The sequence below is a fragment of the Oxyura jamaicensis genome, chromosome 4 (assembly GCF_011077185.1).
Source record: "Oxyura jamaicensis isolate SHBP4307 breed ruddy duck chromosome 4, BPBGC_Ojam_1.0, whole genome shotgun sequence".
Lineage (NCBI taxonomy): Eukaryota > Metazoa > Chordata > Aves > Anseriformes > Anatidae > Oxyura > Oxyura jamaicensis.
The window spans coordinates 72,840,687-72,867,638 of record NC_048896.1 but is presented as its reverse complement, the minus strand read 5'-3'; the positions used below and the strand labels follow the sequence as shown (position 1 = coordinate 72,867,638).

General features: G+C 39.5%; 2 protein-coding genes across 2 annotated transcripts in view; one reads left to right on the top strand and one right to left on the bottom strand.

Annotated features, from left to right (window-relative positions):
• The window catches only part of KLF3 (Kruppel like factor 3), a 27,697-nt gene extending 8,771 nt beyond the window's left edge, over positions 1–18,926 (top strand). Inside the window, exons 3-7 of the mRNA XM_035325368.1 lie at positions 2,048–2,144; positions 8,667–9,162; positions 9,618–9,765; positions 14,363–14,523; positions 15,686–18,926. Of these exons, the coding sequence (XP_035181259.1) occupies positions 2,088–2,144; positions 8,667–9,162; positions 9,618–9,765; positions 14,363–14,523; positions 15,686–15,867 (1,044 nt within the window). The 5' untranslated portion in view covers positions 2,048–2,087 and the 3' untranslated portion in view covers positions 15,868–18,926. The remainder of the gene's footprint in view (positions 1–2,047; positions 2,145–8,666; positions 9,163–9,617; positions 9,766–14,362; positions 14,524–15,685) is intronic.
• Positions 18,927–25,415: 6,489 nt separating this feature from the next.
• LOC118166261 (toll-like receptor 1) overlaps positions 25,416–26,952 on the bottom strand; it is a 4,917-nt gene continuing 3,380 nt past the window's right edge. The window contains exon 3 of the mRNA XM_035325025.1: positions 25,416–26,952. This exon is cut by the window's right edge and continues 837 nt beyond it. Coding sequence (XP_035180916.1) covers positions 26,268–26,952 — 685 coding nt within the window. The 3' untranslated portion in view covers positions 25,416–26,267.

Here is a 26,952-nt window from a genome sequence, read left to right as displayed (position 1 = left end):
TTCTCTTCTCTTCTCCATTCTTTCCTTCTTCTCTTCACTAAATTACAACTTGGTGTGTCACTATCTATGCACATTCAAGCTAAAACTTGAAAGTTTCTGGAAACCTGAAAGCAAATTTCAAAATTCTTAGGTATGTTCCAAATTCTTATGTATGAAGTCTGAAATGGTACAAGTTTTTGTAAATAATCTTTATGTCTAAAAATACCTCATTTTTTTTCTTTTTTCACAATGCATATATATGTCAGTGGACATGTGTAAGTGATGCATAGATACATATGTGAACTCAATGCATAGATATGTGGTTATATTTCTGGGGAGACAGTCTTGTGAAATGTTAGTTCTGTCTGGGAAATATTAAAAACCTGAAAAAGATAACCATTCAAAGAAAATAAGTATGGTTGATAACTTTCTTGCAAGCATGATTAAAGTGTTAGCAAAATTGTCACAATTTTTATTAAGTAGAGTCATCTTTATAGAACTGCTTCTAAACTAAAAACTACATTTTAAGTTTAACTCAGAATTGCATTGAGCTGTTCTGTTCAACTTTTTCCTTTTTTTCTTCAGTTTGCCTTTAACAGGCCTATGATTTTTCTAAGGAAAGTTGTGAAAATACATTAATTCACTTTTGATCCTAATTTGTTTCTGTTATTCAACAGGTACACTGTTGTAATATTTTTCCATATCTCTTAAAACTTTATTCATATACCCGAATAATTAATGATAGACTTGTAAGAGCTCATGCCATCTTTCTCTGGAAGCATTTACCCGTTCCTTATTTACAAACACATGTGGCAGTTCATTGCAAGATTGTTCATTAGCGTAGGCTCGTTAGCTTTAACTTGAAGCAGGTATATTTAACATTTCATTTAAATCTCGGGGGAAATTTTCCGGCCACAACTCCAGATCTGTTGTAGAGCCTTTCGCCTACTTCCTTGGGGTGAAATTGTCTAGATGGTGTCGTCTGGCTGTATTCGTTTATTTCCAGTGCCATCTACTGGTCAAAAGCAAATGTAAGTTTTTTGTCAACATCTTGGAGACATCAGACCACTTCCCTGCAGCGCTATGCAGTGTACTGTATGTGATCAGAACATCCTCACTGAACATCAGTCATATAATATGTATCATCTCAACTAGTATATAAGTGCTTATCACATCTAAGTGTCACTGAGAACAACATTACTTTGCTTCTCTTAGTTTTACTTTTTTATTTTACTTTACGGCCCACTCCAGCAGAGTTACCTATTCTTTTCCTGCACAGTACCTTTCCAAGCTGACCAAAGATGTGTAATACAATAGTTAAATGGTGATGTGCTTTATGCTGATTACTTTTTTTTTTTTTTTGAGGCAGTTCAAGATAAGCTAGAATTGGAAAAGTAAAGTTGGAACATTGTAGAAAAAACAACTGAAGCTGCACAGAATGCAGCCAGATTTTTTTGGAGTGCTTTTCCTTTGCATAGTTAGCAGAAATTGTTGTTGAATTGTCAGCAAATCTATTCTCTTGGGAAAATAACTTAAGTTTTTTTTTTTCATGTTAAGTTATTGCAGCACATTGAATGTACCTCTCCAAAACAGTCCTATCTTTTAATCATCTTTCTTTTGCGTTGATTTCTGTGTCATTGCACATGAAGGTTTTGGCTTTTCTATGAGGACTTTTAGGAAAGAGATTCTCTCCAGAATCAGTTCACTGTACGGTCAGCTATACAAGATTATTCTGAAGTTAAAATCATGATGAGAAATGTATGGTCTAAACTGTGTTGTGTTTATGCGCTGACAGCTAATGAAAGTTGATATATGAACATGAACAATAAAAATTCACAGCAACTTTCATTAAAGTGAGCAGATGTCCCTTTATTTCAGTGGCAAATGGGAAAGAATAAAATTAAGATAACTGTATTTTTTTAAATGAAGCTCTGTCAAATATTTAAGAAACAGTATTAGAGATGGATAAATACAGACATTTACCTGGCAAATAGTAAGATCTCTACAATTCAGAAAGTTGAACTGGGACTTTCCTGCAGCTTTCTAACACATTGTCTTTCTTGTGTAGGCCGGGACATTGCAAGCATCAGAACAGGTGAATAAAAAAGATGCTAATGTTTGACCCAGTCCCTATCAAGCAAGAAGCCATGGACCCTATTTCAGTGGTAAGACTTTTAACAATATTTTAGCCATTGTAATGACTTTAGTTTTTCCATCTATAAATTTATACCAGGATTTCTCTACGCTTTGGAGTAGTCTAGGAAAGGCTGTGAATCTGTGATATTAGGGCAATAAGACTCATAGTGTAGGAAGACTTTCTGTACTTTGTGAATTTGTTGTCCATGAATGACCTGCAGCATTACTTCTGCTGGTGTGCCATCCACAGAGCAGAGGAGAGAACATCCAAGAACTCCTCACCCACACGCTGCAAATCCAATCTCTTTAGGTCATGCTGCTGATGGAAGTAGGTTGAAATTAAGCTGCCAGACTTCACAGTGAATTGGCAAGAGCCTGTGGTTTCAGTGTTAGACCTTTGAACTAAATGAACAGCTTCTCCCCAGCCCCTTTTCTCTTTCTCTCCTGGTCTTGACCACATGTGCCTAGGGCTAACTTAGTGTTCTAACCAGCAGAACATTAATCCTGGCAAAAAAACCAACGCCTTTTTTCCTGGGTATGCTGGATTAATTATCTTACTGTGTAATCAGATGAGAAACAGTGGAGGAGGACTGGAGAAAAATAAATGGAGTCTTGACTTTTTGATTGGGTAAATTTTCCGTCAACTTGGTGTATAGGATCAGCTCTGTAAAACGTTTGATAAGCAAGAGCAACAGGAAAGTGTAGCTGGGAAGGGGACACTGAACTAAGATGATTTAGGGTGCCAGGGAAATACAACCTTAGGAGGCAGTTTCATCTGTACTTCACCTATTCAACTTCAGGCTGCTGCTGCTGAAAGGAAATATGGATTGTTTTTTTTATCCCTCTTTTTCAACTTCTTGCGCTCACTGTCTTCTTTGGATGACATGAGGCTATTTTGCGGACACAGAATAACTTGGATCCTCTGGATCAGCCCATTGTATGGTCAATTGCTAACCTACCAAAAATACCCCTTTTTTGTCAGATCAGGAAACTAATCTGATTCACTCTGCAGCTGCTCAATGCTAGAGCAAGAGGAGGGGGAAGGAGGAGGGAAGAGGACCTCCCCTTTCAGCAGTAGCCTGCAATAAGATCAGATTAAGTGTGACATGAAACCACACCCTTAGAAAAGCTGATCAATTAAAAGTGTGAAGTCAGTGTGCATAAATTAGGGTGCATTAAACTCATGCTCTGACTGGCATCTCTCAGTGAAAAGTTTGTTTCCTGTTTTATTTAAAATGTAGAATAATTGCCATTAAATACATCTGTGAGCACTGATTTCTTTGGTGCTACTAACGACACTTCTTGAGAGTTTAATTTTAAAATGCATGTAAAGCTTGACTTCTGTGGGGTTTGTTTACTTCTGAGCAATGACAGAAAAATAATTGGCCTATTACTGAGGGTGTAAGCATATTGACAAATTCCAATATTTGGGTCAAGAAAGAACCTTAGTATTGATCAGTCTGTCGGTGACTTCAATCACGGTTATTGCATGTCCTTAGTAAGATTAGTGGTGATTATCTATGATTATCTAAGGATGTTTTATGGTATCTATCAAAGGCACAAAGTGGGCCACCTGTACAATAAAAATGTTAATACATGAGTAACAGAAAGTCACTATAGAGACACCATGAGCTGTCTGTTGTACACATCTGCCTTCATCTCCCGGAAAAGGTTCTGCAGTGGCTTGGGATGATGCATGTGAGAGGCAGGAGATCCTGCCCCAGCATCCTGGGCAGGGTCAGTCCCTCAGAAGGCTGACCAGGAGAGGGGCGAGCCTTCTCTCCCCCAGAACAGTGGGTGAGGGAGAACCTGCCATGGGAAGAACAAGATCACGTTTCCAACCATGGTGCACCTCAGGACTGTAGCTCCAGATGTTGTGTATTCTATGCTGCATGCTACTTACACATCAAGGTGTGGTTGAACCTCTGGAGTCATCTTGGGCATCCTATTAACTCAGTGCTATCACTCTGACCAGCTCCTAGAAGCTATTTGGAGCATTTTACCAAATGTGTATACTTTCAGTTACTGTATAATACAAAATAAAAGCAGGAAAGGAAGGTTTGGGGGAATGGGAGTCTTCCCTGAAAAAGTTCAGATAAAAGGACATTATTTGAGTGAGGTTTCCCTCATGGAGATCACTCAGGTTTGCCTCGAGCTGCGGAGTGAGCTTGTTTCAACTTCTGTACAGACACAGGCTGTTGAACCCAAGCCCTTGAGGTCCTGCTGGCTTCCTCAGCAATCCTTGGTCATGTAGCTTCCCTGGAGCCCTCCTGCCGAGGCTGCCCAGCAGGAACAGCCTTTCATAAAGGCATGGCATGGAGAGAACATAGGAAAGGCTAGCAGCCATAGCCAAGTACGTTAGTGTTGACTTTCTTTTGAGGAGGTAGAAGGAAAGACAAACTATTCATGTCATTTTGGGAGGTGTTAAGCATAGGATTCAGTTTAACATGGGCTGACATAACTCAGTTTCAAAATCATGATTTGTATTGTATCTGTCATTCCAATAGTATCATTAGAGGTCAGAGTAAATGAAGCCCTTTCGGAATGATTGGTTATTTTGCCCGAGCATACACTGTCTGCAGGTATAAAGTCTGTCTTCAAAAAAATCCCATTAGTTGGGGTGGGAGAGAGAAACAAATTACAGTCTTGACTCCACTGTATTTCAGGGCGTGTGGCTGAAAGGATTAACTATACTTCGCAGATGACTGCAGCTCGCACCCACAGCATTTCATCACTCTACCAACAACTTGTACTATTTATTGAATTGAATTATTGAACACATTTTATGGTAATTCTTAGTGAACTAGTGTCAGAGTCATCTGAATCCTACCTAAATGTTTCCCGTGAGGACTTTTTAAACATTTGGACAAAGACCAGTGACCGTTTAGTGAAAGAAGTTCCTTTGCTATGTATGACCATCTTTCTTTGATCATCTATTTCTTTGAAATGAATGGTTTTCTCTGCCCCTCCATCAGTAAAAAAAGACAAAAACTTGTTTCACCCCTGTTTAAGGCATAGTGCTACATGAGGGATTGACGTCTTAACTTGTCTGCTAGCATGCTTTTTCATTTATTAGCTACTCTGGACTAAATCCTGTTCATTCTCTTCCATGATACTGATTTGACAACTTGTGTTAAGTATGTAAGCAGGTTCTTCATCTGTTCCTAGTTTTGTAAAAGTCTGGCTAGACTACAGTTAAATTCATGGGGTCATGTAGTTTGAAAAAGACTTGATGACTTTCTTCGAAATGTGTTATCCTGTACAATAAATGATATGTTTCACTGTGGCAGTTTAACGGAGTTTAGCAAATTCTATCAGATTAGTGCTTCGTAATGTCCTCTTGTGAAAGCAGCAGTCTTCTGGGGGCTGATAGGTGCTTTTGACATTTTTGGCTGGTCTTTTTTGATAACTTGTCAAGAAGAAAAGCATGGTGATTCTTCCTCGTTTTGGGATCACTGATTTAAATGTATCAACCATATGGTACTTTCAAATGATAACTAGAGCATCAAAAGTTCCTTGAACAGCAAGGAAAGGGAAATGAACTGCTTAATAAGGTCCAAGAGGGAAAGTATCGTATCAAACTTAAAAAAGATCTGGATGGAGACTGTAAAGGAATATCAATTGAAATACAACCCTGGATCTTAGTAGTGAGCTACTGTGGGGATACACTGTTCTGCACAGGGATGTTTCATCAAAGCAGAACTTAGAGGAAAGTGAGAACCTGTGGTTGTTTTTTGTTTTGTTTTGTTTTGTTTCTCTCTTTTTAATCCAAGTCAGACTGAACTCCTGCATGCACTCTTAATTCCCAGAATGGAAATACAAGTAAAATGTATCAGCTTAAGTATTTTGGGTAGACATAGAGATAATATCCAGTTTTACGTTGTTCCAACAGCATACTTTGCATCAATGCTAAGCACTTAGTACTTTCAACATAAGATACTTAGTACTGTTGCAAATTTGGTAGAGATCTGGTCAGGGTGGAACAGGCTGCAGTCCCCAGAGGAAGGTCTAGGATTGGTGAGAAAAGATTGCTCTTGTGGGCTATGAAATACACTCCTGGTTACTGCAGTTGGTGGCATTTTGAAGGCCAAGCAGTGGCAGTCAGGATTTTTTGTTTGCTATTCTTAATGCTCCCGATTTACAGAAGGACATTGTGAAGTCTTCTTACAATGTGAAGGCCTGTGAGATAGATCTGAGTGTGACTTACTCCATACTTACAGGGTTTCAACTATGTTTTGTTGATAGCAAAGCAAAAATGTATTCCATGTAGGCTTTGATTGATAGCAGATATCCTACTTTTGGTTGTTCAAGCATCATTCCTGTCTTTTTCACTCTTCCTGTACCCAACACAGATTTGGAAAGCCTCACATACTGTGAAAAATTAGGTGCACAAGTAAATTCAAGAAATTCCCCTTTTTTTTCCTTCTATTCTTTGAAATGTGAGAGGCATAAGGAGGCATCTTTCTGCTGCTTTAGATGATGGAAATCTCTCTCCCTTGTCATAAAGAAACTCATTTGTTGCACCACATTTTTCTTTCACAACTTTATCTGCTGTTCAGATAGAAACATGACAATTACAACTTTGAAAGGAAGAAGAGCTTAGAAAAATGATCCAGCTTCCCCAAACTGCCATGAGAAGTAGCTGATGCGAAATCTGTGCTAGATTAATGACAACAATGAAAACCTTTTTTTGAAAAATAATTCAAGTCATGAGTCCCAAGAGTACCGAGTCCCTAAAATAATAATTTTCTCCCCAAATAAGATTATTTTCTCTCCGATTCTTCGAAAGTATTTCTTGCTTGTTTGCTATATGTTTGCTATATGTTACTTAACTTTTCCAGTTTACAGATCTCAGTACAACATTTCAATAGTTTGGTAGTTTTTCGGCACACACTTAGTGTTACTTGAAGAATTGGGTACAGCTTGGAGATGCTTCATTCTTTAATAGATGCAATGACCAAAACCATTCCCTAAGATTTAAATGGCACGGTCTTTTTCCTTTCTACTATTCTTGCGGTCTTTCTAAGCTGTAGGGTTCAGTGCACGTGTGCTAGATCCATAAGGCTCTGCTATGCATGAGTTCATGCACGCTGTGGTACACAGAGAAGTTATCACACAGATCACAGGAGTTTGTTATTTTCATGTAACTGATACTAAGTATTAAACTCTGTCAATATTCAGAGCCCTTCCTCACTTGGAATTCAAATTAATTATTGATTGGCTCAGCAATGGTGGCATACCCACAGAACTTATTTTACCCCCCACTGCATGCAATAATGGCATTTTTATAGAGTTGTGCAAACCAGTTACCATAAAAGACAAATGTTCCTATAAGTTGAACTTGTAAGTCATAAAAAGTTTAATTAAATAACGTTTCAGAGTTTTTAATGTGATATTTACTGTTTGAATATTAAACACATTTTTTATATGCAGCTTTGTTTGAAAATAACAATAAGAGTATTTTGTAGACTCAGTTCTGTTGTTTCTCATCATGGTAGTATGAAGACATCAGGAGAATACAATATTTTCTGAACTCAGTGTTTCAAAAAAATGAAAATTAAGTTTGTGTCATTTAGCAATAATACTTTTAGTTATCATCAACATTTACAATGGACAAATTAAAGGACAAATGGACAAAAATTAAATGGACAAATTTAAAGGACAAATGTCCTTTACAGGGAAGACAAAGGTAAGAAACCAGGAAGACTCGCTTCTAGAAGTTTTACTCCAAGAAGAAACATTTTGAAATGTTACAGAAATGATTGTTAATACCTCATGGTTTACAAAAAATTGTTTTTACTGAAATGTGGACATCATCGTGTAGGTTAAGATTAACTTCAGGTTTTATACGATCCTGTAATGAGAACTTCTATCTCCCACTAACTAACAGGAATCTTCTTCCAACACTCCAAATATTTATGCTTTGGACTAGTTTTCCAAAATCAGACTGTCAAGTAAGCTGCTTTTTTTTTTTTTTTTTTTAGCCTGAAGAAAAAAATAAATTAGAGATTTCGAATTTACCTGTTGCACTCTAGAGTTTATTACCCATTGCTTTTGTAGCTCGGTTGTATATTTTTTACCACTCACAGGCTGCAAATACTTGATTCCTTGTTCTTGTGATAATTGTGAGGTATTTTCCAGTTACTTAAGCAGTTGATTGGGATCCATCATATGACTTCGTGTTCCTCATTTTATACTTAAGTACTGGGCACAGCACCATGCATCTACTGGGTCAGTTAAGTAATGTGCAAATTAGTATGTGAAAAGCAGTTTTTAAGGGAGAAAAAAACATTGAATAAGCTTTGAGGATTTGTTTTTCACCATCTTCTTGCATTGCTTCTGAAACAGTTAGTGAATCAGTACGTGAGTAACTTCCTCTGAGTGAAGTCTTAGGCTTTAATACACTTTTGTTTAGAAAGTACATTAAAATGTTTTCTTGAATCTATTTCATTTTGCCTCAGCTTTATTAGCTGTCATTCTTTTTCAGCTTTAATTTTGTGCATACTGATTCATTATTTGATCTTCTTTATTTTTTCTGCTCTTTCTGACAGTCATACCCGTCCAATTACATGGACCAAATGAAGCCAAACAAATACAGCGTCATTTATTCTACGCCGAGTATGTTGCACAATAAATTCTACTCAAACGCTGATGGACTATCGAATGGAATCCAGATGGAGCCAGTAGACCTTACGGTGAACAAGCGAAGCTCACCACCTTCCACTGGAAGTTCTCCTTCCCCCTTGAAATTTCAGACTGTGCATAGGAGAACTTCACCCGGATTGACTCTGTCCTCACCCAGCTCACCTATCAGTAAATTCACGCCATCACCCCCGGGAGTACAGCCTTTATCTATGCCCATAACAATCCCACCTGTAATGGCTGCTGCTCTTTCACGCCATGGACTGAGAAGCCCTGGGATACTCCCAGTTATCCAGCCTGTTGTGGTCCAGCCGGTTCCTTTTATGTATGCTCCCCATCTTCAGCAGCCCATCATGGTGTCCACAGTTCTTACAGATGAGATGGAAAGTCCAAGTAGCATGCAAGGTTTGTATTGTCAGTTTCTTTTTTATGCTGTCTCATCCTGGGAAAATAACTGTATATCCAGGCACCTCTTCATGTGTTTTTCACATTTGGGGAACTGGAGACATCGTTCATGTTCTTCTCCTGTTCTTCTAAAATATGCAGGCAAAGAATTTACTATATAAATATTTTACCAAACTTACCAATCTGTTCTATTTTATACCTGCATAAAGCTGTTTATCTTAGTAGGCCTACTGAGATTTGAATTAATGAAAATGTGAATTGAATTTTTTTGAATTACAGTTCATCAGCAGGTAGACTAAAACCAAAAGATTTTACATGTTTGTATAAATTGGTGCACAAATATAAAGCTTGGGGAGGGGTTCTTTTGCTTTAACTAGATTTTTATGTACATCTATTTATGTAGCTGCCTGTATTTTTCCTATGTTGCCTTCCTCCTCTGACCCTTCCCCATACAGTGCCTGTCATTGAGTCTTTCGAGAAACCTACACTGAAGAAAACAATTAAAGTAGAGCCAGGAAGTGAACCATCAAAGACTGACTTCTATCCTGAAAGAATATCGCCTCCAATGACCTCATTGTCTCCCCAGCAAGTCATGCTGCAAGAGTAAGTAGCTAACAGTAGTCCCAAGATCATCAGGGTAACAAAATGCAGTTCATTGCAGTAGTTACTAATTTGGAGGAGTGAGAGAGAGTCACTGTGTTTGACATGTGGTAAAATACAGAAAAACATCCTTTCCCCCCCAGCTGCCACAGTGAGATGTGATTGCAACTTTTTTTTTTTCCTCTTTGACAACATAGGAGTACATAACATATTTCTACATAGCAGCCATGTAGATCTGTCATATTTATATGATGCATTTCTGAAGTCATGCTGCTTCCAATCCTACAATTCGCTGACAGGACTGCCAGTAAGTCAGTGATACATCTTTATGTAAAATCAGCATCAAGCTAAAAAAATACATTGAAGACATTCCATACTGATTTCGGTATTTATACGACCTAAAATACTTTTATTTAAAAATATTCTTTTGACTTTATTTTCTTGGAGTACCTCTTTGTCTTTTTAAAAAAAATTGGCTACCCAGTGGAAAGAAACCCCTTAGGCCTACAAGTTCTTTGTACACCCAGTGAAGCTCCATGTTTACCTGAGGCCATTGTTCCACAGATGTTTTTTTTGGCAGCTTAGGTAGTTCCGGAAGCTCTGTCTCCTCCCCAGCCACTTGTTTGCACCCAAGTACCAACTCATTTTGTGCTGTTAGAGCTGTTACTGGGACCAGTCTGTGAAGTGGATCACAGATCTGATCAGGTTTAAAGCAGTCCTATTTGCAAAAGGCAGAGCAAGGGCTAGAAAGAAGAAGCCGATCTGGGGCTGAAATTTTTTGATTGAAAATGTTAAAAATGTCTCAGAAAGTACCTGAGCAACCATGGCCACACTTCCATTTACTATTTCCCTACAAAAAAAAAAAAAATCTTCCGACTTACCAAAACCATGGAATTGTCCAGAGTTCAGCATGAGCAGGGACTGCTCTGGGTGGATGCACAGGCTGGTGGTGTGGCTCTGACAGGACATGAAGTTGGGAACTGAGCTAGTTTCTTGGTACATGACCTCAGAATCCATTTCTTCCCTTCCTTCCTCTTTGCCATCACCCTCTGAGCCATTGTACAAGGCCTCACCTCCTCGGGTGGGGAAGAAGGACTCTGAGCCAGACTCCCAGAAACAGTGTGTGAGTGCAGGAACACCGGGTGAACCAGAGGATGGTTTGGGCTGGAAGGCACCTTAAAGATCATCTAATTCCAACCAGAGAAAGCATGAGGCTGGCAGACTTCTGCGTGTCCTTCAGAGTGAAGGCATGTTGTTGTTGAGAGCTGGCTGCACCCTACACAAGCTTCTTCCAGGCACCCCACCTCATTTTCAAGTCTCTCAGCACCTTAGGTGTGGGTTTCAGGCTGCAGGTTCTTTGCAATTAACTCTGATTGGTATTTAATTTGGTACTTGCACCATTTCTGCCTTTTTGGGCACAATGACAGTTAACTGGTTGCCAGCAAGCTTTCCTAAGCAGGATGCTGTTTATTTAAAAGTAAGCTTCTGTGTTCTATTACAATGAAATAGAAAACTTCCGTGGTTACTAGGTGGTTACTTATCTTCCACAGTGGACTCAACACACGCGGTAGCGAGGTCTGTATGTAGTTGGAACTAACTTCTGCGAGGTCAGGGGTATCAAACGCTACGCTTCTGTTCTTTGTTAGGTGTCTTTAAGAAAAGCAGACCAGTAAGTGCTGTTCCTGGCTGATACCACACCCTTCCTCCAGGGCTGAGACTTCTGTAGGCTTGTCACCTGCATTAGTGATTTGCATTAACTATTTCCCAGTGAGTCCATTTTCCACAGGAAACCCATCCACCAAGCAAGGAACGTAACATTTGCCGTAAGATACAAGCAGCATTGTTACATGGGAGCAGTCTGTTTCCAAAGCATCTCATCCATTTGCTCATGCAGAGGCATTGTGTTTGTGGAGACACAGTCCTCACACTGCTTCCTTAAATTGCTTCCTAGCTGTCCTGTAGAGCCGCGATGCGTGCTCATTCCTAAAGCCAGCCCTTTGGAGTTCAACTTCTGCTGTATCTGCAGCGAGCAGCTTGTATATGGTAGTGCCTACCTTTCATGATTGTAAAAAATAGACAAATCACAAGGGTTACAAGACGAGAGAATTAAACCTTTACAAAATTCCCTGTTGTCTCACAGCTTCATCATCCTCTCTCTCAGCATTATGAGCTGTAGTTACACGTTGGTATTTTTTTTTTTTGTCATTTTTCATAGGTTCCAACTGCCCAAAGTTTTTACACATATTCAGACACACAGGGAAGTTACATTAAAGGGGCATAGGGCTCAGTCTCACTTTTAAATGGCTGATTTTTAATTAGTTTTTGGCAGATGCATTATGTGTATAATGTTGTTGGCATTTCTGTAGGGATTGTTGGACTTCCTAGAATGTCTGATAGTTGATGTAACTATGCAGTGATTTCTAAAATCAAACTTCAGGTAAAAATCTCTGATGAGTATAGGAAGCTTCATTAACATACTCTCTGGCGAGCATAAGTGTCCAAATTAAACTCATGCTAGCCATATAGTGTGGTCTGCTGGTAAAGGAGTAGAAAAAGATGCTGAAATTACAACATGATCTTTGGAAGATGCTCTTTTACAGAACCATGCCTACATGGTTAGCCTTGCATGAATTTGTATCTTGTGTAAGAAGGGACGGAAGAAGGCTGTGCTTTTATTATTGACACTTACCTCTGATTTTTGACACCATCTTAACCTTTATTTTTAAACTGCCATCCCCTATCTGAATACTGATAACATTCTGTAGTCTTACCAACTTCCTTTCCTCCAAATGGAAAATGAGACAAATATGCAGCATTTTATGTATGCACCCTTATATGATGAACAATCACAAATGGCATACCGTCAGTGTTCTCTTTTTCCATTTTTCCGGATGTGACAGTGTCCAAGAGTAGCCTCCACGCAGAGATATTTAAACCAAGTTTGCTTGCTGGGCTAAGCCAGAGCTTCTCCAGAAAGAGTAGTATGCTACAGCAGTAAAACTGAGCATTACATTAGAGAAGCATTTCTGTAGAAGCTAAGAGCCTGTCTCTTATTTAAGAGTATGTACATCTGTGTCTAAAATCATTGCCTTGGGTTTTCTGCCATTATGGTACTTTCAGCTAGATTTAATGTGTGCTTGAAGGGTGCATCACTCAACAGTCACAGAAACACCCAAGAAAGAGAGTGTGGCTCCTGGTTTCAAGCTGGTAACTCTGTAATAACAGAATGAGTACTAGAATGAAACTTTTCTCACTTCAGTAATTTCCATCCTGCTGCTGTGGAGACTAATAGAAACTATTTTTCTTGTTAAGCCATGTGCAAACTTTTCTTTGCTGTGCCTGATGTGTGTTTTTTCTTTTTCCCTTTTTTTTTTCCCACCAAAGGACCTTTAGCACATGTCTATGGTTTTGCTGTGAGAAGTAGTCATTCAGCATTTCTGAATATTAGGCACTAAGGGAACTTGGTTTAAGTAACTCTTCATATAAACCTAGTGATATTAAATGTAAACCAGCTTGTAAAGAAACATGAAATGCAGTCACTGGGAAAGGACTGGAGTTCTAGAAAACTTGTATCTATCAGATGGAGGGGCTGGTCTTAGAACAAGGAATACAAGTATCTGCACATTATATACTAAGTTTCAGTTACAAGCTAAAAAATAAATAAAAAGAGCCGATACAGACCTGCTGATCAGCTGAAAAATGCAGCTTTGTGAGGTTGCGAGACTTGTAACACCCCCTACATTTCTGACAAACATACTTCCTCTTCCAACACTGACATGGAAGAAAGAACCAAGGTTCTGCCCAATGGTGCACTCGGGTTGTTGTTCAAACATAAATACCTGTAGTGAATGACATCTTCTGAGAAGCTCGCTGTATTTTCAGAGATGCGAATGTTTGTGTTTTTATTTGTTCTGGAAGTCTGTATGCAGTTAGTACGTGTCCTACCTGCACTGTACCTGTGGGCTTCAAAAAAATGATGTTTATGAAGGTGGAGAGCCAGCTTTAGACATCCTGTGGGTGTGTTGCACAGGCTAAACTCTACTTTTAGGAATTGACGTCAGTGGTATAGGGAGGCCGCACCCTCCTGCCAGCACCAAACAGGAAATTCTTAATTACTCTCTAAAGGAGTGGCTGGAACAATAAAGATTGAGTTCTGCTTTGAAAGCCTAAAGAATTTCTTTAATGGTATGGAATAGCCATTTCCAATTACAAGCAAATTAAGGCATTTTAAGGCAGAAGAAAAGCTGCAAATAAACACAATACAAGTTCACTATGAAGTCATAGTTTGAAAAATCTGGGTTTGACTGAAAAACAGGCATTGGAAGGTGGTGTTTTTTTTCCTTTGTAAGTTTTTAAAAAGCTAGTTAGCAGTAAAAAAGGCTACATCATGCTGCAAAGTGAGTAAATGTTCAAAAATATTACTGCTAGAATACGTGAAATTTGCTAAACCCTCTTGAATTTTTCGACATGCATGTAATGTTGTTCTTTCTGCCAAGAGACAGAAAGTGGTAGTGAATAAAGGACTCTGTTATGAATCATATTAACTGAGGTTTGCTGTGCTAAATGTTTTTCATTTTTAACATGGAACTTAACTTCACAGGAATCACCCTTCAGTTATAGTTCAGCCTGGAAAGAGACCTTTACCTGTGGAATCACCAGACACGCAAAGAAAACGCAGAATACATCGGTGTGATTATGAAGGCTGCAACAAGGTCTACACTAAAAGCTCCCACCTGAAAGCTCACAGAAGAACCCATACAGGTTTGAGCACTGCTATACTTTTCTTTCATCAAGCCTCTGGTAAAAGAGTAGATTAAGCTTTTAGTTTGTACTAATTGCCAGATTACCACAGGTGTAAACAACAAAATAACATAGATTAGATCTGGCAGTGTTCTGAATATAATTATGGGCTGAGCGAAAGAGGGGAAGGATGTAGCAGGAAAAACCCGCGAGACTGTAAGGCAGAGCAGGATCGTGCTGTATGCTTTACATTCACTGGCTCTTTGCTAATTTTTTGTCCAGTTGCTTGCAGATTACTCACTCTGCACACCCTGTAAACACCAAATCAGTTCAAATTGCCCTACCATACCTCTTACATCACTGCTAAATTTGACTGAGACTTCCACGGGAGTAGCCGGTTTACAAAAGTCTGGACTGTGTGCCAAAGACAAACAGGTCTGCTTCATGGAGACATGCTAACCACTGGTCCAATAGTGCTCTTTTCTGAGTGTTCCAATATCCCCGGCGCTGTTCTCCACAGAAATGTTCATCTTGACATGCTGAATGTACATCCAAGATCTTTGCAAACAAGACACTTCTAGGTGAAATGGCGCCCAGTTTATGTCTGTCTTACAGACATATGTCTGTGTTATGTCTTATCTCTACACAAGCCAGCCCTTCCTGCACCTGTTTGGCTGCACATTGGTGTGAAAGAGAGTGAGAAACACGTATTAGAAATAGTTGTTGAGAAAGATTTTAAGTTGAGCTACTCGTGACAGAGGTGCCTGTCATGAATACTAATGAAACTGTAAGAGGTCACAGTGAGATTTCTATGAGCTGTGTTGAAAGATAGCGCCAATCCTTTCCCCAGCTAATCTACCCTATGAGGTCCTGTTTTTGAAAATACTTGAACAAATGCTTAAACTTTCACACTTCTGGGCTTGATGAGACAAAACAAGTGCTGATATGGCAGAGGGAGGAACAGAGAGACAATAACAAAAATAAGTTGTGGCAGGAAACAATTTTTGATCTACTAACTTTGCACGATTTCCAGCGCAGAATACTCTGCAGCCCGGTGCTGGTGGGAGGCTTTTTGAATAAGCATGAAAGTTCTTGCTGAAATTTGACAAGGCAAGAGGATAATTCTATCAAATAACTGATGCGTTTATATCTTAAATCCCCACTTCTGTGTTTCTTTTTCCAGGTGAAAAACCATACAAATGCACTTGGGAGGGATGCACGTGGAAGTTTGCTCGTTCTGATGAACTAACGCGGCATTTCCGCAAGCACACAGGAATCAAACCTTTTCAGTGCCCAGACTGTGACCGTAGCTTTTCACGTTCGGACCATCTTGCTCTTCACAGAAAACGTCACATGCTAGTCTGAGTGTCTTCTGTCCCTGACTCCTGTCAACACTTTTTTTTACACATGCATTTTAATTTGGGTTCAGCTGGTCTGAATCTCTGAGTTTATACCATTAAAAGCTTACATATGGTCAGTACTAGATGTTATCTAACCCTTCTATGTCCTTGCCACGGGTCAGACCTAAAGAATGTGAACACTTTTTTTTTCTTTCTCCTGGGGATGCTAAGCAAACCCTTTCTGCAGAGAGTATGTTTAATGTATTCCAGTGTGAATAAGGGAATTTGTAAGCAAACGGCTTCTGTTGGTTTCTTCGTATAATCAACCCAGCATATACTGATAAAGTAGTAAATGTTACTGAATATCCAAAATGCTAGTCCTTGCCAGAGACTTTATTTATGTGCCCTCTAAGGGATACACTCTCATTTTATGCTCAACAATGCAATGAATGGATTTCCCAGCCTCATTGATTTTTGCAGTATGGTTAATACAGCAGTTTTAGAAAGACACGTGATTTAGAAATCCCCTCTGCCCAAACAGTGAATTACACCGTAGGAATAAATCTAAGCAATATACTTCACAGAAAGATTGAGTTGTAGTACCACTCACCCCAGTCAAGAAGAAAACTTAGCAGGAATTGGTCTTCACATAATACTCTGTATCTAAACCAATGTCATCTGTCCTCTGTATTATAGTGTAGTATACAGTCTTGCTCTTACTGCATAAAGCCCTGGTGGATTTGTTAAATGAAGACCTTGCGTGACACTGTATGTCTGTTTTCTGTGCACCTGTATGGATGGAACGCATACGGTACTCTATAACATGGCATTAAAAGATACTCATAGAAACCTACCACACCTCATTTCAGGGATATAGACTATCCCTCTGTAATCACTCCCCTACATTTCCTTTACTTTAAATATTTTTTCTTTCTGCTGTACCTCAGAAAATAGAAATTGTCATGTCAAAAATGCTCCAAACTGTATTGTTGCGAGTTCCACTTTAATATGCTACAGTATTTTAAAATATTAATTCACAATATTTTTATGACAAGATGGCATCAAATATGAAGCACTTCTGATGATAAATTGAGTCATGTATCTTGTTTTGGATAAAAATGTGTACCAAACCATCCACTTGACAATTCTGGTCTGTGACTCCAGTAGTCTCTCAGTGCTAAGTAGACTAAGCTTTCCTGTGGATATGTCTATTGCATTAAAATGTCACATCAGCAACTCCTCACTCCCAGGTCAGTTAGCAAACACACCTCCATAGGTAAAATACAAGTAGAATAAGCTGAATTCAAACAACCTACAGCTGACCCTAGAAATGTTCTGGTATGTGGAACGCCACTGAAAGGAAGGTTTTTGTATTTTATTAGCTGGCAGATTGTGGCACTACAAGGAAACAGGATGTACTTGTCTAGACTCTAGGACACCATTGAGTTTTTGTTCTTTCCCCCGTGTAAGGTAAACATCATTCCCTGCAATGTAAACATGTAAAATTTGAAGTCAGATTTTCCTTTCTCTGGGAAAGACCCACTGGGAAATGGAGGGTTGTGGGGAGGAGGAAGTTGATAATATCCTCCAGGAGGAGGCAGGTGGAGTGCCCGTCTGCAGGTGGTTACATTAGGACCAAAGGAGAGGAATGCTGTGCTTCGACATCCTGTGGAGTCCAACACCAAGCTGAAATATTGCAGACACGTGAGACTGAGTGTGAGGAGCCATCCCTTGCTGACAGGGTTTAGCAGGTGTTCAGCTGACACATGCCCATTACAGTAGAGAAAAAGGGAAGAAACATGCTCATAGTGATTGCTGTAAAATGCAAAATATTGTTCAAATTGTGCAACAAATCTTACGTATGGGAATATGAAACCAGCAATTTTATTTAAGGAGTAGAACCCTTCATCTGTGCTCTGGAAAGGGCAGAATGGGAGTTTGTAGTGCTGGGCTGGGGCTGGTTCTGCACAGCTTTTATGAAGAAGATCCGTACACTCTGTTACCTCACCCCAAATCCTCGGGACTTCACTAGGACTCACCCTGATCGGTTTATCTCCAGAACTGAAAAACCTGGAAAATCAATTGGCCCTTGTTTGCTTGGCGGGTCTGTTACTAACATTGATGAGCTTGCTGTTGTTGAGCAGCTGTTCTAGAATGATGGTTATTGCTGGATTTTCATTTCTTACTTTCAGCAGCATCGTGAGGAGTCAGAAATTGCCTCCTTCATGTGCTTCAAGATTTTGATGGTAATTGGTAATTGTAGACCTGTTGCTGACTGAGGGGGCTGGCTGGAACTTCTGTAGCATCAAGCACAGGTCTACAGCCACTTAGTAGCTTTTATCCTGGGATAAAAACAATTCTCAATGATTTTAGGGGAAAAAGTAGGTGAGATCCTACTAATCTGTAAGTGGTTTAATGGCAACTGATCCCATTTTTAGTTTAACAAATGCAAATGCCTAAGATTTGGGATGCTTAAGCAACATTTCTTTCTGATACTTAATTTCTCTTTTATGGCTTTCACAAGATTCTTAAGGTTTTCACAAGATGTTTTCTTTAATGAGTTGTGGGTTTCTTTTATTTTAAACTAGAAATATAAAATCAGATACCTTAAATGCTGAACTTCTTTTTACCTGAGAGTCACTTTGCAGAGCTTAATCTATTTACTATGTTCATTCATTAGCCTATGTACCTTTTTTCCAGAAAATATTTATGATAATGGTGGGGAAAAATACAGTGGAGATGCAATATAACTTTTAAATCTCTTTATGTGCCTTGTGATTTAGGACAACAAAAAATTAAATAGAAATATTTGAGATTTTTTCATATAAATGCCTTGTTTGTATGATTTTTCACTTGGATCTGTGGTGTCTTTGTGGAATGTCAAAAGTCACATGCAAATAGGATTTCATCTTTTTGCTGAAAAACATGCATTTACATCTTGAGCGGCTCGTTGACTCATTTTAGCAAATTTTGATTTGAGGGGTACAATTAAATTTTTTAATATATACAGCTAAATACATTTTAACAGACAGTCTTTCCATCTATGACCTAAAGAGAATCCAGTTTAGATAAAAAGATTAAAAACAAAAACACACAAAACACACGCTAGTCCTGCTGACGGTGTATATTTCAAAAAACATCTTTCACTAGCAGTGTTGCATTGTGCAGTAGGTAACAAATAATACTGTTCTGCTAAAATGTTCCTGTTGAAACAACTTGATTATAATGGGTTACTAGTTTCTATGACAATTGTATAAAGCTAAGCAGGTGATACCGTGTGGTTTTATTTAAATACACTGCAGTGGTATTTCTAATGCCACATCTTGTCCAAATATGTTGTTGTCTCTGTCAAGGTTAGCAAAATATAGGTGAATACAAATCCATTTTACATATCTTCAGAGGGCTGCACCAGTTTTCATTGTATTTTACAGATATTAGTACTTTTCTGCTATTTATGTACTTTGAATGTTAGAGGGTCAAAATAATCTTTCCGCTTAGCATCTCTCACCTGCAAATATAGCAGGGGTGTTATATTTACTTTAATACTTGTATAAACTATGCAGAATTTTTTTAATAAAATGTAATATATTTTATAAGCTAATAAGACTGAATGGGTAATTAAAGGTTTCTTGTGTACATTACTATAACTTGCAAATATGGAGACATTTTGGTAATCTTTCGTACTAAAGATGTGAATGTTCAATGTACTTTCACTGTTTCTACTTTGGTAGTCCGATGGGAATTCAGTAATGACATTTTGTCATGTCAAACTGTGAACATAAATTTGTACTGTACAGTCCTCATACTATATTTAGTATAAAATACATATGTATTATACTTGTTAATAAAGCCATCAGAATATTATTTCTGGTCATGTCATCATCTACTATACAACAACGGATAGTTACACATGCACGACATTCATAAAAATGTCAAAGGAAGCGTGTAAAATCAGTACTGAATAAAAATAACAAGAACCTACCATCCCACCCCAAGAAAATCCTACTGTATGAGAGTCTGTAAAATGTGTTTAAAACATTAATTCCTAATCCAAAGAGCTTGCGATCAAGAAGTTAAGAGTTCAGGCCGAGGTGATCACTGTACTGAGGTGGGTTGGACCTGCTCGATGTCGGTGTCTTGCAAGGGCTGCCTGCAGCCCCTCTTCCCTGCAGACCCCTTTAAGGGCCAGGGTGACAGAGCCGGGCACACAGAGGATAGGTATGTGTGAATGATGTGCAGACCAGACCAAACAATGATGGTTTTCTTCTTCAGCGCACATGAAAGGCCCCCACATTGTGAACCTGGGTGTTAAAGCAGCCATTTGAAGGAAGAGGGAGAAAATTTGGAAACTCTAGATGCAGAATATTCTTTTTTCTCCATGGGCAGCATTGAGCAACCCTTATGCACATGCCTTTAAGAAGGACACAGCTCTTGCTGTAGAAGATTCTCTTAGAGCATCTTCCCCAGGGGCCTCAGTGAGGTTATCTGCAGGACGGGTTTGGTTTCAACACCACTGCCTACCTCATGAGGTACATCCAGCATGACACTGTGAGAGGCTGCAGGAACAGCTTCAGGACATCCCTGCTTGGCCCATGAGTAGGAAGGTTTGTCATCAGCTGCTCTCCGTGGGGCTGCCCAGGCCCCCAGGGAACCCCCTGCCTCTCTGACGTGTCTGGGGATCAGAGGGCAGCTGGGATCTGCAGCTCTGGACCAGCGCCACATCACGATCTCCAGCCTCAGGGGAGACTTAAGAATGCTTCTTAAGCTTGCTTTGAGGTTTACGCATCGCTGAAACAGTGCAAAGGTGACAGAGAAGAAGCCAGGAACTTGTCCAAGATATTAATGTGCAGCAAGCAATCTAAAAGCAGAAACAGATGCTTTCTTGTTCTAGTCAAAACTAACACAGCAGCTAATGATTTTACCAAGCATGCAAGTTACTTGGTTAAAATCTTTCAGGAAATACTTCTGGCCATCAGGTAGCCTTGGAGGGGTTAGAAAGGGAAATCAAGGCACACATACCCCAAGTCAGAGCCCTGCACTGGAAAAGAGGCTTCTAAATACATATGAAAAAGTATGGGTTTTCATCTGACAAATTTATGATGAGCAGAATTGAACTTTCATCACCATGAAAGAGCCTGGCTCTGGAAGGGCTTCCCAGGGCAGGAGGGGGGTGATGACTTACATGTGCCTACTCCAGAAGAGCGGGCTTCTATTTTGTGTAAAGAGAACCGGCTTCTTACCTCAGGAGTATGAGTGTATGATGGGCAACTGAGAAGTGGACCACTAACCTGGCATTACAGGCCACCAAAGCAGCTCCTAGTTGAGAGTGGACAGCAAAGTTAGATATGGTTTTTTGTTTGTTTGTTTGTTGGCATTGCTTTGGTTTGGTTTGGGTTGCGTGTTTGTTTGTAATTTTTGTTTGTTTGTTTTTCCCAGTGAATTGGTGCACTCTATTTTCACATGACAAAAGTGAGTATTCAAAAAAAAGAAATATTCTGTGTTATCTTAAGAGATAAAAGGGATTGATGTTTTTGGTTTTGTGACAAACTTAAAAAATCATAATATAATACTAATCAGCTTGAAAAACTTCTTTTTTCTTTAGAAAGAGGCAGTTGCTTCCCAACAATGCCTCCGATCTCTGAAATTTTCCTTGCATCATGCATTTTGTTGGTGTTGCTAGAACAGGACAAAACCAGAGGGCAGGAGGGTATGTTATTTTATATGGAGACCATGTGTCATTTGTTTTACTGGCTGGAGATAAAGGTATTCTGTCATACTGCTGGAGAGCCTCTGTATATGCAATGGAAGCATATACAGTGGTATAGACCAGAACAATGACTGTGACTCTCAAGCAAATTAATCAAGCCTTTACTCTGCACAGATGTGAATTTGTCTGACAAGTTTCTGTTACTTCTGTGACAGATGCTTTGGATTTTGTGCCATTTAGCTGATAAAATCACAAACACTAAATATAAAACATCCCAGAGCTTAAAGTCACTGAAGATGTTCAAAACGGAAAAACTGACTAAACTTAGGGGTTTCTGCTTCTGGTCCTATGTGTTTCACCTCAGCTAAAGCAGAGCCAAGCGCAGGCCCGGCCTGGGCCACCAGGCTTTTGTTTCCCAGGGGGGCTATGGGACTGCAGGCCGAAGGGTGCCAGGAGTGGATTGTTACCTTCCTGTGGCTGTGAGATCACTTCTGGCAAAAAACTGAGGGCAATCTGTGTCTTTTTAGAAACTCTGGTGGATGTCAAACACCAGCTAGAAGTTTTGACCCATCCTCATAAAGATCCAGTAGGCTGTGAGACTCCAAGCTCACACCTTCTGGTGTACTTTGCTGTAGGAGCCTATCCCAGCTCCAGGTCTCTGGATGCTAAACAAATATATAGCTGAATCTGTCTCTGTAGGAATGTTTTTTTTCCTCACAACTAGAGATTTTTAAGATAACTGTTCCATTTTCTCTGAAGTTGTTTAGGTTTCCAGCAAAACAGGTATTTGTCCTTCTCTAACTGTCATTGTGTCCCTTAACTTTCTCACCTCTGTTCTTTCTATAATTTATAATTGCCACCAGAAAAAGAAAAAATGAGACAACTAATGATGTTTGATTAGAGCAAATGGTTCTCCAAAAGTACAGAAAGGATGGTATTTATTGCTCCCAAAATCTGCTTCAATTAGATAATGCAAAATAAATCCTGGGTAAATAGGATCAGATATACAAGGAGTGTGTTATCACAAAGAAGTATGAGGTAATCATGATTTGGGAGCTTTGACACCTCACCTGCAATTTGATCAGAGGGCTGGGCAGAGTTTGTGATCTGCTCTGAATAAAATCCATGAATATACGCTCTCTACATCCTACTTAGTTGGATCGAGCTATGGAGCAGGGGACTGAATCACCACCACTGACTCAGCAGGCAAGCTGCAACCAGGAAGGTCATCTCCTGACCTGGGGAAATTCCCTCTTGTCTGATATATACCGCACACACCTCAAGGGGCTCCTGAGTTTGCTGGACCAATATGATCATTTGTTTCAGTTTTGCTAGTGAAAAATGTGTGTATTTTTAGCATGAAGTGGAAAAATGTGTTGTACGTTTTCTAGTGTGAGCTTTCATTTTCAGGAAACGGTCGATGATAATTTAACTGGCCACTGGGTGTCACCCTTTATCTGAGAAAAATAGCCAAATTTAAGTGAAGAGATTGTACTTTAAGAAAATACTTCTTCACGCACATTTAAGAAATGAAGCTGCTACATCCGTCTCACCTTCCATCACAGTCTGATCCTATCACACACAGAAATCTACTCAAAGATTCAAGATTGATTTTGTGTCTTTACAGTGATTTTTGGCCATGAAAACACATTTAACGTAATCTCTACAGTTAAAATTCTGGTCTGGCAAAACATGAACAAAGTCAGTACATGATGTTCTTTCATGTGCACTTTCAGGCTTATGATTGCAGTGACAGCAGTTCCTGAATTCGTGTTTATAAATGCAGACATTAGTGTGACAATATTTCAAGAGTTTAGCCAACAATTCATATCCTGTAAGTTTTGAAAACTCTCCCAGAAACTTTATGAACACATCTTGCTTAATGAAACCTATGAAGGTTTACGTAGAACCTTATTTTCTACATTTGATCAAAACAAACAAACAAACAGAAAAAAAAAAAAAAAAAAAAAAAACATGAATTCACTGAACAGAAACAAGAGCTTTAGGGAAGGGGAAAAAAGTTCCAACAAAGAAACAAAGAAGTGATGAGAATGTCCATCATATGCTAAATTAAAGAAGAAAGGAAACCCAAAGTGTATTTTAAGTGGATACAGTGTACACTACAGCGTGCAAATAACTAAAACTCTGGGTAAGGGTGTGAAAGATCTCTGAGGTAGGAAGGACAGAGGATAAAGGGTACACACAGGGTTAATAACCTAAAACAATATACTTAGCAAACCTGAGAAAAATTATTTCTTTCACATCTACTTACAACTTCAGTTTCAGAACAGTCTTAAGTATGAGGCAATCTTCAAAGGCCCAGAATACTACACACATTATTTAGCACGATAAAAAACCCCAGCTTGCTGATTGCATTACATTTATGGAGACCAGAAAGTCTGATTTGAGAAATCTTACTTCCTCTTTTCTCGTTGGGTGGACAGGGCAATGTGTGCTCATTGCAAGATTTCCACTAAATATGAATGCTAATCATACCCTTAGACTTTAAAGGTTTGGAAGGGGGGAGCAAGAAGCCTGCTATTAGGGAGGAGAAGAGGTTTCCTTGTAGTGTTCTCAGCTGCAAAGCTCAGAGGAGCCCTGGAGAGGTAGAGGCTATCAAGCCCCTCACCGGCTTAATGCATTGGCCTATATTCCTGAACGATTCCTTAAGTATCTAAGAGCTGTAGAGCATTTCAAACCTTAAATTATAGGCATACTCTGGCCATAGCTATCATAAAGCAGACTCTAAAATTTAGCTAGGCAACTGCTTAATAGCAGACAGCAGTGTTACTGAGGAAGCGAATACTCTGCACCAAGAGTGATGTTGTACGGTCAGGGGAAACTTGCTAAGAAGGAAATGCAGCAACTCCAGCTGTGCCTTCTGGCTGCAGCTCCAGGCTGAACATCAGGGCTTTTGTGGAAAACACCCTGCAGCCTGCCATCGCAGGCTGACTGGGACATGAGCTCTGCCATCTGTTTCCAGTGCCTGTTCCCCTGGCTGCTGAGTGAGGTTTCCATGAAGCACAAGTGACTCAGAGGGCAGGGTGATGCCTTGCTGACATTACCTCCTGCAGGGCCCTAAGCTCCCATTTGAACATCTCCCCTGGTTGCAAACAGCCTGCTTGTCAAGCACGCCACATCCACTGGCTCCCACCGAAGTTCTGGGTGGTTAGCAGCCTGTGTCAGGGATCACATCCTCCTACTGGCTTGCTCACTTCACATGCCACTCACGGTTGCGGTCCAAAGGCTTCTCATTTCCATCAGGTGGTAAGTATAATTACACAGCTCCTTGCCACCAGTGACATGACACAAGGAAGTTTAATAACAGATTAAAAAAATGAGACATCTATTAGGTTATCAAATTAAATCCAAGTACAGCAAATAATTAGATGCCTCCTATCAACAAGTATCATTAGTTTAATTAGATTGATTTTATTGGAGAGGTTATTTCCCAGTGGAGCATGCGCTTTTTAACCTGCAAGGTGACAATCAGTGCCTGATGATGAAAGGGCAGGATAACAGAGTTCAGTGAAACTCTAGCGATAGAAGGGGATTTACCTCAAAACATTAGCCTCCTGAGTTTAAATACTTAATAGATGACCTAATTCAGTGACAATTCTGGTAATGCAACTCTTTCACAATGGTTATGCAAGTTCTGCTTCCTATTTTCAGTAAGAGGGGCTTTCCTGCAATATTATCACATGGCACACATTCTAAATACCTACAAAACCACACTATGAAGTAGGTTGGTTACTAGCTGATCCAGACAGATAGTAATAAAATTTATTTTATCATTTAACAGAAGAATTACAGTGGTGTAACTGAGAGATTTTTTTTAATGAAATTGTAGTAGACTGAGACATATCTTTTTTTTTACCCTTACAGTTGAAAGAGTTCATAATAAGAGAATATATTACTGAAGTACTTATATATAAGTATACTTCTCAAAACAAGCAGCCCAATACAGCTTGATATGAGCACAGCAGAGACAGTAATAGTATAATACAATAAAAATCATAAATTCAGATATTAGCTATTATTTTGAAGATAGCCAATAGCAAATTCTACAAAACCATTGCTTGATGGGTAAGTCTATGCAAGCGGCAATGTAAGCAAAGTAAGAAGGACATTAAACGTGAATTAATGGCTCCAACTTCCAGCTTTTACCCAGGACAGACTCTGTCTGTGATCAAGGGGAAGATTTCCCAGAAGTGAAAACTGGCTTGGAATAAGTTGCAGGGAGGTCTGAAGGTGTAGGAATACTGTACCCTTGGCATCTGTTATATTAGTATATAGAAATATATTTAAACAAGAGTTTTCTTCTTGTATGTATTATTTAATTAAACCTTAGGAAGCAGACCCCTGCCATCTTAACTTCAAAACATCCCTGTCAGAACATAGATTAAGTACATGACTTTACAATCCCAATGACACTGAATTAATCACTACTTTTGTTACTTTCAGATATGGCTAAAATCAATGGAAAACATCCAAAGCAAAGGCAACACAAGCCTGAAAAAAGTGAAATAACTAGGAAAATTCCTTTCTCATCCTCTAGTCGATGATGGGGAAATAACAGAAAACCTCTGACTACTTTCACAACTAAAATAAGAAGTAGCAATTTCCATATGCTTCACAACAACATTTTGCTACAAATTCAAAATATTTTTTAAAAATATAAAACATTCATTAACGCAAAATAATGCAGGACAGACAAGTCACTTAATCAGAGGCTGAGTGATACTACCAGTAGAAGTAACATCATTCTCCTCCTCATTTGCTTCAAATGACATTGGTAGGTTAACATTAATAGCTGCCCTCAGGTTAGCCCAGAAAAGGGCACGCTTGCTCCTCTCCTTTGGCCACTCCAGGTACGTTCTCTTTGCCATGAGAGCCTTCAGCTTGTGGTACCTCGCGGGGATAATATACTGAGGGATCGGCTCCAGCAAAATCAGGATTAAGCTGTTGCAGTTCTCGCTAAACAACTTGTGATGGGCAAAGTACAGCTCGTAGTGACACCACTCGCTCTGCACAAAGTTGGGAGACAACACAAAGATTGACTTGTAGCTCTTGTCTATGCAGTTAATGATATTCTCCACAATGCTCTTGCCGGGAACAAAGTTTCTCTCGTGCTGGCACAGCTGGATGCTGCCCTCCCCCTTCTCCAGGTTTGGGATCAGCTCGTTCTTCACCCACACGGAATCGCGCTCGCTGTAGGAAATGAAGGCGTGGAACTGCAGGACGGTTTCCCGCTCCTCGGGGCACTCGTGCCAAGCTCTGCGCTTCGTCTGCGTCCACTGCCACAGCATGCGCACGTACCACGGCACGTCCAGGTAGATGCACAGAAAGGCCACCACCCCCACCAGCACCAGCGTCAGCAGCAGAGCCGTCACAAGCAACAGG